General features: G+C 39.8%; 1 protein-coding gene across 13 annotated transcripts in view; it reads left to right on the top strand.

Annotated features, from left to right (window-relative positions):
* The window catches only part of DEPDC5 (DEP domain containing 5, GATOR1 subcomplex subunit), a 126,986-nt gene that overhangs the window by 24,639 nt on the left and 84,479 nt on the right, over window positions 1–17,868 (top strand). For all 13 annotated transcript variants that reach the window (XR_005787036.1, XR_005787038.1, XR_005787037.1 and 10 more), the window contains 7 exons: window positions 807–876; window positions 1,451–1,523; window positions 11,172–11,275; window positions 11,563–11,637; window positions 14,258–14,392; window positions 15,198–15,259; window positions 15,402–15,475. Coding sequence is in view for 10 of the 13 variants with exons in the window: in XM_040463991.1 (XP_040319925.1) it covers window positions 807–876; window positions 1,451–1,523; window positions 11,172–11,275; window positions 11,563–11,637; window positions 14,258–14,392; window positions 15,198–15,259; window positions 15,402–15,475 (593 nt within the window). In the remaining 3 variants the exon portion in view is untranslated. The remainder of the gene's footprint in view (window positions 1–806; window positions 877–1,450; window positions 1,524–11,171; window positions 11,276–11,562; window positions 11,638–14,257; window positions 14,393–15,197; window positions 15,260–15,401; window positions 15,476–17,868) is intronic.

Raw genomic sequence — 17,868 nt, 5'->3', positions numbered from 1 at the left:
CATGGGGGAATATAAGGTGGCATGTTATGTGCATCATGTTGTATATATACCTTACATGGTAAATGCTGAATTGTGTAGTCAGTCAACATGGTGGGTTAGAGATGGGGTTGGTCAGTGGAAGCACTCATCTTCGAAGATCCAGGAGGAACTGAAACTGGGCTTGCTGGCTTACTGGTGCGAGCCACATTTCATGCTATCTGTAAACACCCTGTTTCCAGAATGTTGATTTCCAGACTCCATGGAAATGTTTATTCTCACTAGTCCCCATCTCAATCCAAAGGTACTATGACACCTTGGCTTCAACTGCTGCATCTTGAGCAGCTCCCAACCCTGATTTTATGACAGTGGTAGGATGTGGGGGGTGTATTTGATTCTTACATTCAGCACTATGTGTTCTGTTCTTGTTCCTAAACTATGGTTCTGAAGAAATTTTAAAAACACCATGAAGCAGGTACACATACCATGATCCTTTGATATTGGGTTCATCTAGTTCATGCCAAATCAAGAACAGAGATAGTGACCCATACGTATTGATGACTTGCTGTTTTCAAAGCACTTTTCGCATTCCTGGGACTATTGCCCAAGGTTACATAGTGGTAAACTTCCGGGCCAGGACTCAACCTGCATCTTCTCACTCCAGCAGTGCTCTGTTCACTGCATCATGCAACCTACAATGATGTGACATCATCCAATACAGTGTGCTGCCACTGAGTCTCCTAGAATTGAGAATATTATGTTAATGCAGGCTGCTTCATCATGAAGTGAATGAAATAAACTTGAGCTGCTTTTTCTCTACTCATTCCTAGGAGAAGAACTGTAGTCATGAAGTGACAGTGGTCCTATTTTCTAGAACTTTCTATGATGCAAAATCTCTTGGTAAGTCTTTCTCCTACAGTTCCTTTTTTAATGCTAACAGTTAAAAAAAAATTTTTTTTTTAATGTTTATTATTGAGAGACAGAGAAAGAGCATGAGTATGGCGGGGGGGGGGGGGCGGGCAGAGAGAGGAGGAGACACAGTATCCAAAGCAGACTCCAGGCTCTGAGCTGTCAGCACAGAGCTTGACATGAGGCTTGAACTCACAAACCGTGAGATCATGACCTGAGCTGAAGTCGGACGCTAAACCGACTGAGCCACCCAGGCGCCCCCTATAGTTCTTTTTATTAAGCTTTCCATCCATTCTTTATCATCTTTCCCTTTTTCATCTTTCCCACTCATCTTTCCCACTTTTTCTCTAATGAGCGTAGGGTAAAATGGAAAACAACACAGTCCATTAGTGGATGCAAGAAGTCTGTGGGCCATGATTCATCTTAAAGCCAACTTGATATAATTTCATTCATTCATTTGTTCATTTATTTTGGTAATGCAAATCTTCAACCCAGAAGGAGGAGCAGATAAACTGTGAATTTCTCTTCTCAACCTGATCTACATGTGTTGTTTTCTCTTTTTCAGATGAATTTCCTGAAATAAACCGAGCCTCAATTCGACAGGATCACAAGGGACGGTACTATGAAGACTTTTATAAGTATGTTTGAGGCTTTGCTATGCCCCCCCCCCCGCCTTTTTCTTGGCTGTTTCTTTCCTAACTTAAAAAAAAAAGTAACCCTTTAATTTTGGCATAATAGGTTTACAGAATAGTTGCAAAGGTAGCACAGAGAGTTCACATATACCCTTCACCCAGTTTTCCTTGTTAATATTTCCTAACTATGGTACATTTGTCAAAACTATGAGATTAGCACTGGTATAGTACTATTAACTGATTCAGACAATTCTCATATTTCATCAGTTTTCCCACTTTATGTACCTTTTTCATTCCAGCATCCAATCCAGGTTACCACATTGCATTTAGACTTTTCAAACTTTGTACTGTGAAAAATTTCAAACTCATAGAAAAGAAGAACAAATAATATAATAAATTCACACACCCAACACTTAGATTTAACAGCTATTATTATGCTGCATTTGCTTCATCTGTTTTTTGGCTACATTTTATTTTAAAGTAAATTATAAATATGACATTTTGTTCTTACACATATCTAAAAGATAGGTTGAGTTCACATATAACCACAATATCATGGTCACATTGGACAAAGTCAATTCTATAATATCATCTAATATCTAGTACATATTTAGGTTTCATTAATTCTCTGATAACTTCTGTTTAATCTGCCTGTTAAGTCTTAATCTAAAGCAATTTCACCCTTCCTTTTTGTCCCCAAACATGTGACATGTTGAAGACTCTGAGTTGGTAGTTCTGTAGTACTGTGTTTTCCAAACTTCCGTGTGCCTATGAACCTCCCCTGGGGATTGTGCTGAGTCCAATCAGTTCAGGAGTCCTGGGGTGGGCCTGAGATTCTGCATGTCTAACTAGTTTCTATGCTTGCATATGTTGGTTTCTGTACCCCATTTTGAGTAGGGAGGCTAAGGAGGACCCCTTCTGGATTTGTCTGATTGCATCCTTGTGGCGGTACTTATTTTCTGTAAATCAGAGGTTACAACTGGGGCAATTTAGCTGCCCTCTCCACTCACCCCAGGCGTTTGGCAGTGTCTAGAGACTTCTTTTTCCTTTTGGTCAAAACGGTATAGGATAGGTAGGAAGGGGAGGTTGTACAACTGATACCTACTGTGTAGAGGCCAGGGATGCTGCTATGCATCCTGCAGTGCGCACAGGACAGCCCCCGCTGCAAAGTTATTTAGCTCAAGGTAACAATGGTGCTGAGGTTGAGAAGCCCTCTCTAAAGACTTGATGGGATTTAGGTTGGACCTTTTTTGTAAGACTTATCAGGAATGCACATCAGTCCAGATGTGCTGACAGTGCTCCTGAATAAGGGAATGCTTTGTGAGATGATAGAAGCGTAGTAGATACAGTCGGATGGGTTGCACTTGGGCCTGGAGCTGAAGGCCCTTGATCTTTTAAACTCTCAGATCTGTGGAGAAGTTTATCACGTGATTCTTGGCGCTTCAGGTGGAAGCTAGAGTAGATCTCAAAACAGACTTTAAAAACCCTTTTGTGGGTGCCTGGGTGGTGGCTCAGTTGATTGAGTGTCCAACTTCAGCTTGGGTCATGATCTCATGGTTTGTGAGTTTAAGTGCCGCATTGGGCTCTCTCCTGTCAGCACAGAGAATGCTTAGGATTCTTTCTCTCTCCCTCTCTCTCTGCCTCTCCTCCGCTCATACTTTCTCTCAAAAATGAATAAACATTAAAAAAAATAAAAAGAAACCCTTTTGCTTTGTAGATTTTAAATGGATTATTTTATTCTTGCCTGAAGTACCAAGATTTTATGTTAAAGTAAAAACCAAGTCCTTTGAAACTGAGCACATTTCATCAACTAACTATACTTGTTAAAGCCCTTAGAGACTGCTTCTCTCAAATGCACTACTCTGTCATTGGTTCAGTCTTGCTTCCTTAGACTGTTTCCTTCTGTAACCCAGAGGAGGAACCCTTTGCTAGTTTCCCTTCCTATCTTAAACTCTGAAATACAATGTCTTTGTGTTCTACAGTAACAGTTTACTTTGTGGGTTTAGTTTTTGTGTCAGATGGCCAATCCTCTCCCCTCCCTCCCAACCTGGAGCCTTAAACATATTTCTTTGTAGCTAGTTCCCTCCTAAGTCTGAAGCCAATACCAAATGCCAATTTGTATTTTTCTCTCCCTTCTCAACTTTGTAATAGCATTTCTAAAGAATAAATATTCTTTAGTAATTATATATATTAAAAAAACCCCGTAAATTGTGGATAAGCACCAAAGAGTGACAAATTATGAAACTTTTTAAGGCTGTTTTTGGAGTAACCTTTTTAACTTTTAATCTCAAAATCTTTTCAATTATGAGAACATTGAAAGAGGAATATGATGAATCTGTATACTTTTCACCTAGATTTACCAATTATTAACATTTAGTAGACACATGATTATGTTCTACTTCATTATCATCTTTTAAGGACCAAGGACTTTGTAAGAGAATGTAAGATTTTGCCAATTGTCCTAATATTCCTTATTGAAATGTTTTTCCTGATCCAGATTTCTTCCTAGAATCATGCATCATTATTAGCTTAATCTTTTGTGTTTGTTTTTACAATATGAACAACATGGGTTCGAACTGCACGGATCCAGTTACATGTGGATTTTTTTTGATAGCTACAAGACAGTACTATAAAGGTATTTTCCTTATGATTTTCTTTTTTATTTTTTCTTTATTTATTTTGAGAGAGAGAGAGTACAAATAGGGGAGGGAGGGGGAGAGAGAGAGAGAGAGAGTTCAAATAGGGGAGGGAGGGGGAGAGAGAGAGAGAGAGAGAGAGAGAGAGAGAGAGAGAGAGAGAGAAAATATCCCAAGCAAGCTTCACGCTGCCAGTGCAGAGCTCAGCTTGGGGCTCAAACTCACAAACCACAAAATCATGATGTGAGCCGAAATCAGAGTCAGATGCTTAATCACCTGAGCCACCCAGGCCCCCCTCCCTCCCCCAACTTGTGATTTTCTTAATACCACTTTCTTTTGTCTAGCTTGTTTTATTGTAAGAATATAATATATAATACCTATAACATACACAATATATTAATGTTTAAGTTATCAGTAAGGCTTCCAGTCAAGTTTTCAGGGAGTCAAAACATACATGCAGATTTTCTGTTGCACAGGGCAGGGACATCACTGCATCTAACCCCTATGTTGTTTAAGGGACAACTGTATTTCCTTTATCACTTGTTGGATCACCTTTTTATATCACTGAAGAAATAATGCATCTTTGTTGTAGAAATTTTGAAAAATCTATAAAAGAGCACAAGATAGAAAATAATAGTGGCTTCACTATTGAGGTGAAAATAAGATGGTAATAATTATCATTTGTATTCAGGACTTATGTACGGGGCCTGATTCTAAGCAAATTTAGGCATCTTGTTTCATTTAAATATCACAACATTCCTTGTGATAGTTACTCATCTCATTTTATAGATGTAGACACTTGGATACAGAGTTTAACTTATCCAAAGCCCATGGAGGATTAAGTGACAGAGGATGCAGTTGACTCAGTCTAATTCAGAGTCTGTGCTTTTGACCACTGTATTCTTCAACCCCATACTGATCTTACTTTAAAGTATTTGTTGATCTTCTTTTGGGTCCTGTATCCCTGTGAGAATTTCATGAAAGGATGGGCCATTTCTTCCCCCAACATTATTACCATTTATCCCTTTACACTGATAAATTCTTCAAACCACTTCAGTGGATTCCTGGAACCTCTTTATTATTATTTTTTAAGTAATCTCTAGATCCAGCATGGGGGTTGAACTCACAACCCCAGGATCAAGAGTTGCATACTCTACCAACTGAACCAGCCATGCACCCCTGATTCCTGGACCCTTGAGAGCTCTTGTGGCTTAAGAGTACATGAAGCCATTTGTACATAACGAGTATGAATTCATTTGAATATAATTATGGACATATTAAAACATTATATAAAACATGAATGTATGAGTTATGAATGTAGATTTATATATGCATATGAACATATCATTAATATAAATTTCCCAGGGTGCCTGGGTGGCTCAGTTGGTTAAGTGTCAGACTTTTGGTTTTGGCTCAGGTCATGATTTCAGGGTGTGTGGAATTGGGCCCGTGTTGGGCTCTGTGCTGACAGAGCAGAGCCTGCTTGGGATTTTGTCTGTCTCCTCTCTCTCCCTCTCTCTCCCTCTCAAAATAAATAAACTTAAAAAAAATTTCCCCACATCATTAAAAAGTCATCCACAACATTTTTTTTTAGAGCAAAAGAAGCTTTGGTTGTGTTTTTCCTTCTATAAAAATGATACAGGTTTATTTTAGGAAAATCACAAAGTATAGTTAAGAGTAATTCAAAACAATTCCACCTCCCAGATGCAGTCATCATCACCTGAGAGCATCAAACCCACTTCTCTGTTTACAGAGACAAAAAACAGTTTTCACAGAGATGTCATTACAGACTCCCATGCTTTTTTTTAAAACGGCATTTTCCAGGGCATGGGGGTGCTCCTGGGTGGCTCAGTTGGTTAAGCATCCAATTTCGGCTCAGGTTGTGATCTCATGATTTGTGAGTTTGAGCCCCACATCTGGCGCTGTGCTGACAGTGAAGAGCCTGCTTGGGATTCTCTTTCTCTCTTCTCTCTCTCTGCCCCTTCCCAAATTGCACACATTTTCTCTCTCTCTCTCACAAAATTAAAATAAAATAAAATAAAATAAAATAAAATAAAATAAAATAAAATAAAATAAAATAAAATAAAATAAAATAAAGTAAAATAAAATAAAATAAGATAAAATAAAATACTGGCATTTTCCACCTACTGTATCACAAATGCCATTTGATGTCAAATATTCTACTTCCACAGCATCATTTTTATTGCTATGTAGACATTTCACTTGATTGCCAACTATTATTGAACATTGAGGTGATTTTCAATTTTTCACTATTGTCAAAGTTCTACCAATGAATGATCTTACAGTCTGTAAGCATAACCTTAGTTATAATCTTAGCATAACCTGATGACCTTAGTTATACCCTTATAACTTGGCATAACCTTCAACATACACTTAAGATAAGTTCCCAGAAATGGAGGTATGGGGTCAAAGATACTTTGTTTTTGTTCATACTTTTCATTTTTACAGCCAAATTGCCCTCCAAAAACATTGAAGTGAAAAATCCTATTTTCCCAGTAACCATGTTATTTCTCTTTTTTTTTTTAATCAATACTGAATACTATTTTCTTCCTTTTTCTGACTCGTTCCCAATTGGAGTGGGAAAAAAGTTATCTCACTGAGTCTTAATAGTCATTTCTTTTATTACCAAGAGTGAATATTTTCCTATACTTATTGGCCTTTGTATTTTTCTTTTATGAGTTATATATTCATCTTCTTAGCTAATTTTTTCATCTTTTTTTGTTTTTTGTCTTACCCTCTATCTGATTTTGCAATCCAAAGGGAAGTACTTTTAATACTGTGTGAACCACCTGGGTGGTTCAGTTGGTTTAGTGTCCATCTCTTGGTTTCGGCTCAGGTTATGATCTCATGGTATGTGAGTTCGAGCCCCGCATCAGGCTCTGTGCTGGCGGTGCAGAGCCTGCTTGGGATTCTGTCTCTTCTTCTTACTTTGCCCCTCCCCAGTTCACTTTTTCTGTCTCTCAAAATAAATAAATAAACTTCAAAATATAAAAATAAAAATAAATACTGTGATATATATTTCTCCAGATCTTTTTCTGTTTAGCCCATTTTAAAATTGGATGATTTCTTTGGCTTGTTTTACTTATTTATTTTTAATTTTTTTAATGTTTTATTTTTATTTTATTTTAAAAAATTTTTTTATGTTTATTTCTTTCTTAGAGAGAGACAGAGCATGAGTGGGGGAGGGGCAGAGAGAGAGGGAAACACATAATCAGAAGCAGGCTTTAGACTCTGAGCTGTCAGCACAGAGCCCAACACGGGGTTCTAACTCACAAACCGTGGAATCATGACCTGAACTGAAGCTGGTTGCTCAACTGACTGAGCCACCCAGGCGCCTCTGTTTTATTTTTTAGAGAGAGAGAGAGAGAGAGACTGAGCATGAGCAGGGGAGGGGTAGAGAGAGGGTGACACAGAATTCGAAGCAGTCTCCAGGCTCTAAGCTGTCAGCCCAGAGCCTGACGCAGGGCCCAAACTCACGAACCGTGAGCTCATGACCTGAGCTGAAGTCAGATGCTTAACCGACTGAGCCACCCAGGTGCCCCTGGCTTGTCTTATTTTTATTTTATTTTATTTTTTAACATTTATTTATTTTTTGAGAGACATAGAGAAACAGAGCATAAGTTGGGGAGGGGCAGAGAGAGAAGGAGACACAGAATCCGAAGCAGACTCCAGGCTCTGAGCTGTCAACACAGAGCCTGACATGGGCTTGAACCCACAAACTGTGAGATCATGACCTGAGCCGAAGTCGGACAGTTAACCAACTGAGCCACCCAGGTGCCCCTGGCTTGTCTTATTTTTAATAAAATCAGATGTATTGTGGTGGAGAGAATAGCATTATGAGCCTTCATATACCCATTATTCATATTAAACAATTATCAGAGAATCATATAATTTTTGGTAGTTATATAATAGTTTGTCATAGTCTAAAATTTTATCACAATTTAATTCCTTATTGTTAGATATTTAATATTTTTCTCATTTTAAAATTGATCTATGTACCACTGTGTATCTATGTATCTATATAAATACATATATAGTTATGCATTTTGAATGTTTCTTGTCTTTTTTTTTTTTTTAATTTGACTATTTTTTTAGAGCTGTTTAGGTTCATAACAAAATTGAGAGAAGTTACAGGGATATCCCATACACCTCTTCTGCCCACACATACATAGTGCCCTTCCCCTTATTATCAACATTCCTCACCAGAGTGGTGCATTTGTTACAATTAATGAACCTACACAGATACACCATAATCACTGAGAGTCCATAGTTTACCTTATGGTTCACTCTTGGTGTTGTATATTCTGTTGGTTTGGACAAATATATAATGACATGTCTCCATCATTATGGAGTATTTTCACTGCCCTAAAAATCCTTAGTGTTCCAGTTATCCCTTCCCCCCAACCCCCATCCCCTGGCAACCACTGATCTTTCTAGAGTGTGTACAGTTTTGCCTTTTCCAGAAAGTCCTAGAGTTGGAATCATATAGTATGTAACCTTTTCATGTTGGCTTTTTTCACTTAGTAATATATTTAAGTAATATTCATGGCTTAATAGCTCATTTCTTTTTAGCACTCAGTAGTATTACATTGTCTGGATGTATCACAGTTTGTCCCATTCCTTTACTGAAGGACATCTTGGTTGCTTTCAAGTTTTGGCAATTATAAATAAAGTTTCTATACTCATGTGTAGGTTTTTGTGTGCACCTAAGTTTTCAACTCATTTGGGGAAATACCAAGGAGTATGATTTCTAGATCATGTGATAGGAGTATATTTAGTTTTGTAAGAAACCACCAAACTGTTTTCCAAAGTAACTCCATTATTTTACATTCCCACCAGCAGTGACTCAAAGTTCCTATTGGTCCATATCCTTACCAGCATTTGGTATTGTCAGTGTTCTAGATTTTGGCCATTCTAATCGTCACTTATTGCTGTTTTAATTTGCATTTCCCCATATGACATGATGTGAAGCATCTTTTCTTATGCTTATTTGCCATGTGTATTTCTTCTTTGGTGAGGTGTCTGTTCAGGTATTCTGCCCATCTTTAAATTGGGTTGTTTATTTCTGATTATTGAGTTTTAAGAGTTCTTTGTGTTTTTGGATGGTAGTTCTTTATCAGATGTGTCTTTTGCTGACATTTTCTTCTAGTCTGTGGCTTGTCTTCTAATTCTCTTGTCATTGTCTTTCCCAGAGCAAAAGTTATTTAATTTTAATAAGGTCTAGTTTATCAGTTTTTCTCTTTCATGGATTGTGGCTTTGGTGTTGAATCTAAAAAGTCATCACCCTAGGGGCGTCTAGGTGGCTCAGTCAGTTAAGTGTCCAACTTGATTTTGACTTGGTTCATGATCTCATGGTTGGTGAGTCGGGCCCCATGTCAGGCTCTGCGCTCACAGTGTGGAGTGTGCTTGGGATTATCTCTCCCTCTTTGCCCCTTTTCTGCCAGTACCCGCACACTCTCTCTCACTTTCTCTCTCTCAAAACAAGTAAATAAAACTTAAAAAAAAAGTCACCACCCCAACTAGTGTCATCTGGGTTCTCTGGTATGTTATCTTTTAGGAGTTTTATAGTTTTACATTTTATATTTAGGTCTATGATCTGTTTTGAGTTAATTTTATGAAGGGTGTATAGTCTGTATCTAGATTCTTTTTCTTTTCTTATTTTTTGTGTGTGGATGTCCAGTTGCTCCAGCACCATTTGTTGAAAAGAATGTCTTTGTTCCATTGTGTTGTCTTTGCTTCTTTGTCAAAGATCTATTGGGGTGCCTGGGTGGCTTAGTCAGTTAAACATCTGACTTTGACTAAGGTCATGATCTCATGGTTCGTGGGTTCGAGCCCCACATCAGACTCTGTGCTGACATCTCAGAACCTGGAACCTGCTTCAGATTCTGTTTCTCCCTCTCTCTCTACCTGTCCCCAGCTTGTGCTCACTAGCTCTCTCTCTCAAAAATAAATGAACATTAAAAAAAAATCTGATTATATTTTGGGGGTTCTGTTTCTGGGCCCTTTATTCTGTTCCATTGATCTATCTATCTACTCTTTCACCAATGCCACACTATCTTTAGCTTTATTTGTAGCTTTATAGTTAAGTCTTGAAGTTGGATAGTGTTAGTTTTCCACCTTTGTTCTTTTCCTTCAATATTGGGTTGGCTATTCTGGGTCCTGTATGTTTCTTTTTTATTAAAGTTTTTTTTTCAATGTTTTTTAATTTATTTTTGGGACAGAGAGAGACAGAGCATGAACGGGGGAGGGGCAGAGAGAGAGGGAGACACAGAATTGGAAACAGGCTCCAGGCTCTGAGCCATCAGCCCAGAGCCCGACGCGGGGCTCGAACTCACAGACCGCGAGATCGTGACCTGGCTGAAGTCGGACGCTTAACTGACTGCGCCACCCAGGCGCCCCCCTGTATGTTTCTTTAAGATAAATTCCTAGCATACACACACATGCAAACCTGTATGTATATGTGTACACACACACACACACACACACACACACACACACACACACATATACACACATATTTATTTTTATTTTTTGTAATGCAGTCACATGTATTTTTAAGGTTTTAAGGTTCACAAGCTCTACAGTAAACAGATTCTCACCTATCCCTTTCTACTAATGTAGTTCCCTGTCATAGATTTGTTTATTAGATATATATGTAAAACCTACATATAGATGTTTTATTTTATGCTTCTTATATACCACCTAATTATAATTCATTGTATGAAGATTTCATGTTTCTGCTGAATACTAGGTATTAATATGATTTCAAGGCAATTTTTAAATATTTTCTTACTTTTTGTTTTCAATCTATATGACTATTGGTAATACAGGTCTTTGTTAATGTTTGTTACATGCACTTGGCTTTAATACTTATTATTATATGGTAAATTACCTTAACCCTGGAAATCCCATCTTCTCCTTTCTTTTGAAATTCTGTGAGAAACCTGATGTATGTAGTAGCTGCTCAATGTCTATTTTATGACAATATTCCTTTCAGAGTGGTGGTGCAGAATGAGAGGAGAGAAGAGTGGACATCACTCCTTGTGACCATTAAAAAACTCTTTATCCAGTATCCAGTGTTGGTGCGACTGGAACAGGCAGGTACTGCATTCATAATGACAGAAAGTGCGGCAGGGAAAGGAGGTGTAGGATGGAGTCTGGGAGAGGAGAGGTTCATGCTTGCTTCTTTCACAGTGCTGGACAGAGTTTCTGCTTCTGGTCAGGTTTCTATTTCCAGTTGGGTCTAATTGTTCATTACATATGCAGTAAGTTCAATAGTATACCTACTACAGGGTAGGGGGACCTATGGAGCCAGACACTTTCCACTTGTTCTTTAAGAGTTCATCTTTCATGGGATACTTTTCCTTCTCTTATGTCTTTTGCTTCAGAGGGCTTTCCTCAAGGAGATAATTCTACCTCAGCACAAGGAAACTACCTAGAGGCCATCAATCTGTCATTCAATGGTGAGTAAGAACACAGCCGTGGTGATCTGGCATCTTATTTACCACATGGCCGTGAACTTCTTTTTACTAATGTCCAAAGACCCAGACCCAGTTGAAGATCTCCCCACCCATGTATTCCAAAGATTAACTGAAAGAAGTAACTTCTGATTGGATGGTTTTAATGGCCAACATTTAGCTCTTAGATCTTCCCCGGGGAATTAACTTGCTATTCTCATCTGCTTCTCATGGTAACTTGAGAGTAAAGAGCTGGAGGGAATCTTCCTTGGGCTGTCTTACTACAGACTGTATTCTTACTGTTTTCTATGCTATCCCTCAATTGCTTCTAAGTAATTTAAAAAAAATTTTTTTAATGTTTATTTGTTTATTTTGAGAGAGAGAGAGAGAGAGAGAATACGTGCAAGTGGGGGAGGGGGAGAGAGAGAGAGAGAGAGAGAGAGAGAGAGAGAACCCCAAGCAGATTCCACACTGTCAGTACGAGCCTGATGGAGGGCTCGAACTCATGAACTATGAGATCATGACCTGAGCCGAAGTTGGATACTTAACTGACTGAGCCACTCAGGCACCTCAAATCTTTTTTTTTTTTTTTAATTACAAAAGGAACCCATGTTTCAAGAATTCAAATAATCAGAGGTATATCAAGTAAAAATGAAGATCTCCCTCCTTCCTCTACTGTCATTTCCCTTCTAAGAGGGAACCTTCTTAACAGTGTGGTGTGACTTCTTCCGAATGCTTGTCCCTGGATGTGTTAGCTGATATGCTTTGTTTGCAAACAACAGAAACCTACTGAATTGGTTTACGCAAAAAAGAAAAAGTTACTCTTAGGGTATAGAGACCTGGTGGGCCATCAGGAAAGGCTTGAACGTTATGCTGAAGAAGGTGGGGACCAAAGTGGCTCTAGGAACTGCAGCAGCAGGTATTCCTGGAGCAGTGTTCAGCTCCCAGCTCTGCTGTCAGCTCTCTGCTCTCTGTTCGGAATTCTGTGTTCCCAGCAGAGAGTCTGATTGGCTCAGCTCTGGTTAGGCATCCATTGACACTCGCCAGTGGTGGAAGTAATGATGTGTGGTCACTTCACACGTATAACCTGCCCGTGCTGGCAATTCTAAAGCATGGGTCTTTTTATTTTTGTATTTAAAAAAATTTTTTTAAATGTTTATTTATTTTTGAGAGAGAGACAGTGCAAGCTAGGGAGGGGCAGAGAGAGACAGACAGACAGACAGACAGACACAGAATCTGAAACAGGCTTCAGGCTCTGAGCTGTCAGCATGAATTCACGAACCCTGAGATCATGACCTGAGTCAAAGTCAGACGCTTAACAGACTGAGCCACACAGGTGCCCTTCCCCTTCTTTTAAGTTTATTTATTTTGAGAGAGAGAGAGGGAGAGAGAGAATGCCAAGCAGGCTTTTCACTGTCAGCATGGAGCCCAAGGAGGGGCTTGAACTCATGAACTGTGAGATCATGACATGATGTCATCATGACATGTCAGTCAGCCCAAGCATGGAGTCTTTTATTTATAGATCTTTTTTTCATATTGGAATATGTTTGGTTTTCCAAAGTAAGGATTGTACAGGACAGAAATAAAAATTAACTTGCCAAATTTACAAAGTCATCCCAAGATTCTTGTCCATTCTTTTGAATATTGTCTTAAATTAATATTTTTGTAGGGGCACCTGGGTTGCTCGTCAGTTAAGCGCCAGACTTTGGCTCAGGTCATGATCTCACACTTCGTGGGTTCGAGCTCCACGTCGGGCTCTGTGCTGACAGCTCAGAGCCTGGAGCCTGCTTTAGATTCTGTGTTTCCCTCTCTCTGCCCCTCCCCACTCACATTCTGTCTCTCTCTTGCTCTCAAAAATAAATAAAACATTAAAAAAATTTTTAAGCGCCTGGGTGGCTCAGTCAGTTAAGCCTCTGACTTCAGCTCAGGTCACAATCTCGTGGCTTGTGAGTTCGAGCCCCGCGTTGGGCTCTGTGCTGGCGTTGGGCTCTGTGCTGACAGCTCAGAACCTGGAGCCTGCTTCAGATTCTGACTCCCTCTCTCTCTCAAAAATAAAACAAACATTTAAGGGGCGCCTGGGTGGCTCAGTTGGTTGAGCGTCCAACTTCGGCTCAGGTCATGATCTCACGGTCCGTGAGTTCGAGCCCCGCATTGGGCTCTGTGCTGACAGCTCAGAGCCTGGAGCCTGCTTCGGATTCTGTGTTTCCCTCTCTCTCTGATCCTCCCCTGTTCATGCTCTGTCTCTCTGTGTCTCAAAAATAAATAAAAAAACATTAAAAAAAATTTTTTTAATTAATATTTTTGTAAGTTTCAGTACAGACCCATTTACGGATTGTTTAAACTAAAGACATGAAATTTGAGCATTTAAGACAACACAAGGCAAGTAGTAGGCATTAATGAGGGGGTGTTAACAAAGGCAACATTGGCATAGTCTTGTGTTCAAGCAGTTCTTAATGTAGAAGGGGAAAGGAAGATGTGCACACGGCTAACTAGAATTCAGGTCAGAACTGCAGTTGCTGCAATAGAAACATGGACAAAATAGTCTGAGGGCATAGAGAGGCTTGCAAGTGGCTGGTTTCTGAAAAGCTGTAACATCTGCATTGGAGAACTTTTGCTTTCTTTCAAGTGTTTGACAAGCACTACATCAACCGCAACTTTGACCGAACTGGGCAGATGTCTGTGGTGATCACACCTGGGGTGGGTGTGTTTGAAGTGGACCGTCTACTCATGATCTTGACCAAGCAGCGAATGATAGATAATGGTAATGCTCCCTGGTTTGCACTGTCTCCGAGTGTTTATAGCCTCACTTACCTTAGAGCTCTGAGCTTTCCCTGGCTCTGTGCATCGGAGATCCTGGGGATGTGAATAATGTTAGGGGACAAAAAGCGTTCTATGGTCAAATCGGTTAAGGAAATGTTAGGTCATATACAGTTTAGGCAGATTCCCTAATTGTAGGTTTTAATTTGTCAGTGTTTCTTGTTTATCTCTAATGCGTGTAACAGGTACTCAGAGTTTTCCAAACATATCTGACACTGGAGACCTCTTCGGAGGGATCGTTTCAAGGGACCAGTGTGTCATCAGCCCATCTTGGGAACTACCATCAGATTGTCTGATCTAGTCCTCCCTCTGTGGTGTGCCATGCTTTCCCAATTTGTAATTCTGGTTCCATTAAATTTGGGCTTCCAAAAGATGGGGGTGGAGTGTAAATCCTGGATTGTCAATTAAGAAGCTCTGTTAAATGGTATGGATTGTTTTGCTGTCTTACTGAAATTTCAAGATTCCTTTTCCTTTCTGGTCATGAAACTTTAGTAATAGAGGCCTGGGTTGTCCTTTTGACAAATCATGATCTACAAAGCAGTCCAAGGCTAATTGTCAAGCACTGAATAATGGCAGGTGTGATGGGACCTGGTAAAGAAGAAACAGACAAAATGCATCTCTTTTCTTCTTTGCTGTGTAGGATGGGAAGTCGGTTTTGTTTAGTTAAATAATATTGTTAATAGATTGGGACACTTATCTCTACTTCCTCCCACCCCGACCCCAAACTCTTTTTGTATTCTCTTTTTTAGGAATTGGTGTGGACTTGGTGTGCATGGGGGAGCAACCATTACATGCTGTCCCATTGTTCAAGGTAATACAATTTTGGATTGCTTACTAAAGGCCAGTCTCTAGTACTAGAGTGATCTTGAGAACACTTAAAAACAGAACAGTTGGAGCAGCTCCACATCCTACTTGTTTTCTAGCTGATCTGTGCACTGGCTTTTCCCTTCTAGCTACATAATCGAAGTGCACCTCGTGATTCTCGGCTGGGCGATGACTATAATATTCCTCACTGGATAAACCACAGGTGGGTGTAACCTTGATTCACAGTTGAATAACTTCCTTGCCATTTTCTCTTCACATCTGTTAAGTTCTTACTATGAAACCTTTTGTCAAGAAAATGTGGAAACTAAAGTTCTAACATTTGCTTAGAGCCTCTATACATGCAAAGCAGTGGCAGTAACATAAGAACAGTCTAGAGTGAAAGAAAATAAAAGCAAATTTTGAAGGACTTATTTTTATTATCCCCAGCTCCTACTATTTGCAACTCCCACAGACGATAGCAGACCAGCATTGTACCTGGCATTCTCTGTTTGTAGAAAAATCCCTGTGTCTCTTCTTCACATGGGACAAGGCCTCAGTGTTTCTGCTGATTGGGGCTCAAGGATGGTGTCTCTCATGCCTCTGTCAGAGCCACTGCCTTATCCCAGTCCTCATTTTTTTTTTAAAGTTTATTTATTTTGAGAGAGACAGAGACAGCCTGAGTAGGGGAAGGGCAGAAAGAGGGGGAAAGAGAGAGAATCCCAAGCAAGCTCCATGTTGCCAGTGCAGAGCCTGACATGGGGCTCAAATCCACGAAACTGTGAGATCATGACCTGACCTGAAACCAAGAGTCAGAGGCTTAACCGACTGAGCCACCCAGGTGCCCCCAGTCCTCATCTTTTTTTGGATGATAATCTTAATAGTGTGTCTATTTCTGATCTCTCTCCTTCAGTCCTTCCTTTAGAACAGGGTTTCTCCACCTGGACTCTACTGACATTTTGGGCCAGATCATTCTTTTGTTGGGGCTGCCCAGTGAATTGTAGCCTGTTGAGCATCCTTGGCCTCCACCCTCTAGATGCCAAGAGCACCCACCCCCAGTGTGACAACCAGAATGTCTGCAGGAAGCATGCCTAAGTGAATTTTCCTATCAGAAAACCTGGAGAGGGGCGCCTGGGTGGCTCCATCGGTGAAGCATCCGACTCTTGGGAGCTCTTTCAGCTCAGGTCATAATCTCACAGTTCATGAATTCGAGCCCCATGTCAGAATCAGTGCTGGCAGTATGGAGCCTGCTTGGAATTTTCTCTCTCCCTCTCTCTCTGCCCCTTCCCCTCAACTCTCAAAATAAATAAATAAACTTAAAAAAAAAAACAAACAAACCAAAAACCTAGAGAAAGTTAAATTATTTCTTTGAAATACTGCAGGTAGAGCTCATACCTCCTAGAAACTTACTATGAGAACTAGAATATCTTCAAGTCTGCCAAAAATGAAAAGCCTTGGACTATTTTTTAATGTTTCATGATTTTTTTAAGTGCTTGCAGGTTTATGGAGAATTCAGTTGAAAATGTTGGAAACTGAGGAGAGAAATAATTTAGACTAAAAACAAAAAAGTCAAAAAACTAAAATGTCTGCTGCATTGCCACATGCCTCCTGGGTGGCAGATTCCCTCTGCCCCCATTGACAGTCACTTCTTTAGACCAGTGGTTTTCTTCTTTCCTTTCTAATTTTTTTCGTTAAGCAACAGGGCCCTTTTTTTTTTAAGTAAAGATCTTACTTGCAACCAAATATACAATAGTGAAAAGTTCTTTTTTTTTTTAAACTTTATTTATTTTGAGAGAGAGTGTGAGAGAGCAGGGGAGGGCAGAGAGAGAAGAGAGAGAATCCCAAGCAGGCTCTGTACGGTCAGTGCAGCACCTGATGTGGGGCTCAAACTCACAAATTGCAAAATCATGACCTGAGCCAAAGTCGGATGGACACTTGACCAACTGAGGCACCCAGGCACCCCAATGTTACTGTTTTTTATTTATTTATTAAAATTTTTTTTAGCTTTATAAAATTTATTTTTGAGAGAGAGAGACAGCACGAGCAGGGAAGAGGGAGTGGGGGACACAGAATCTGAAGCAGGCTCCAGGCTGCTCGATGTGAGGCTCGAACTCACAAGCTGTATGATCATGACTTGAGCTGAAGTTGGATGCTTAACTGACTGAGCCATCCAGGCACCCCATTGTTATTTTTTTAATGTTTATTTTATTAGTTATTTTGAGAGAGAGCGAGAGCAAGTAAGCATGTACAGGGGAGGGGCAGAGAGAGAAGGAGAGAGAGAAATCCCAAGCAGGCTCCACGCTCAATATGGAGCCTAATGGAGGGCTTAGTTCCACAGCTATGAGATCATGACCTGAGCCAAAACCAAGAGTCAGATGCTTAACTGACTGAGCCACCCAGGTGCCCCTGATGTTACTGTTATTTTAAAAATTTGGTTTGAGTAAAATAGTATTTTGAACTTTTTTTCACTTATTTCAGAGACCAATGTATCTTCTTTTTTTTAAAGCATTTTCTTTTTTTTTCTTTAAAGTTTATCCACTTGTTCTGAGAGAGAGCATATGCGCAAGGGTGCATGAGCAGAGAGAGAAGGAGAGAGATAACACCGAGCAGACTCCACAC

Source organism: Herpailurus yagouaroundi, unplaced genomic scaffold (genome assembly GCF_014898765.1).
Source record: "Herpailurus yagouaroundi ecotype Mexico unplaced genomic scaffold, PumYag 428, whole genome shotgun sequence".
Classification (NCBI taxonomy): domain Eukaryota; kingdom Metazoa; phylum Chordata; class Mammalia; order Carnivora; family Felidae; genus Herpailurus; species Herpailurus yagouaroundi.
The sequence above is the reverse complement of the archived record's forward strand: the minus strand, read 5'-3'. Positions and strand labels throughout refer to the sequence as shown.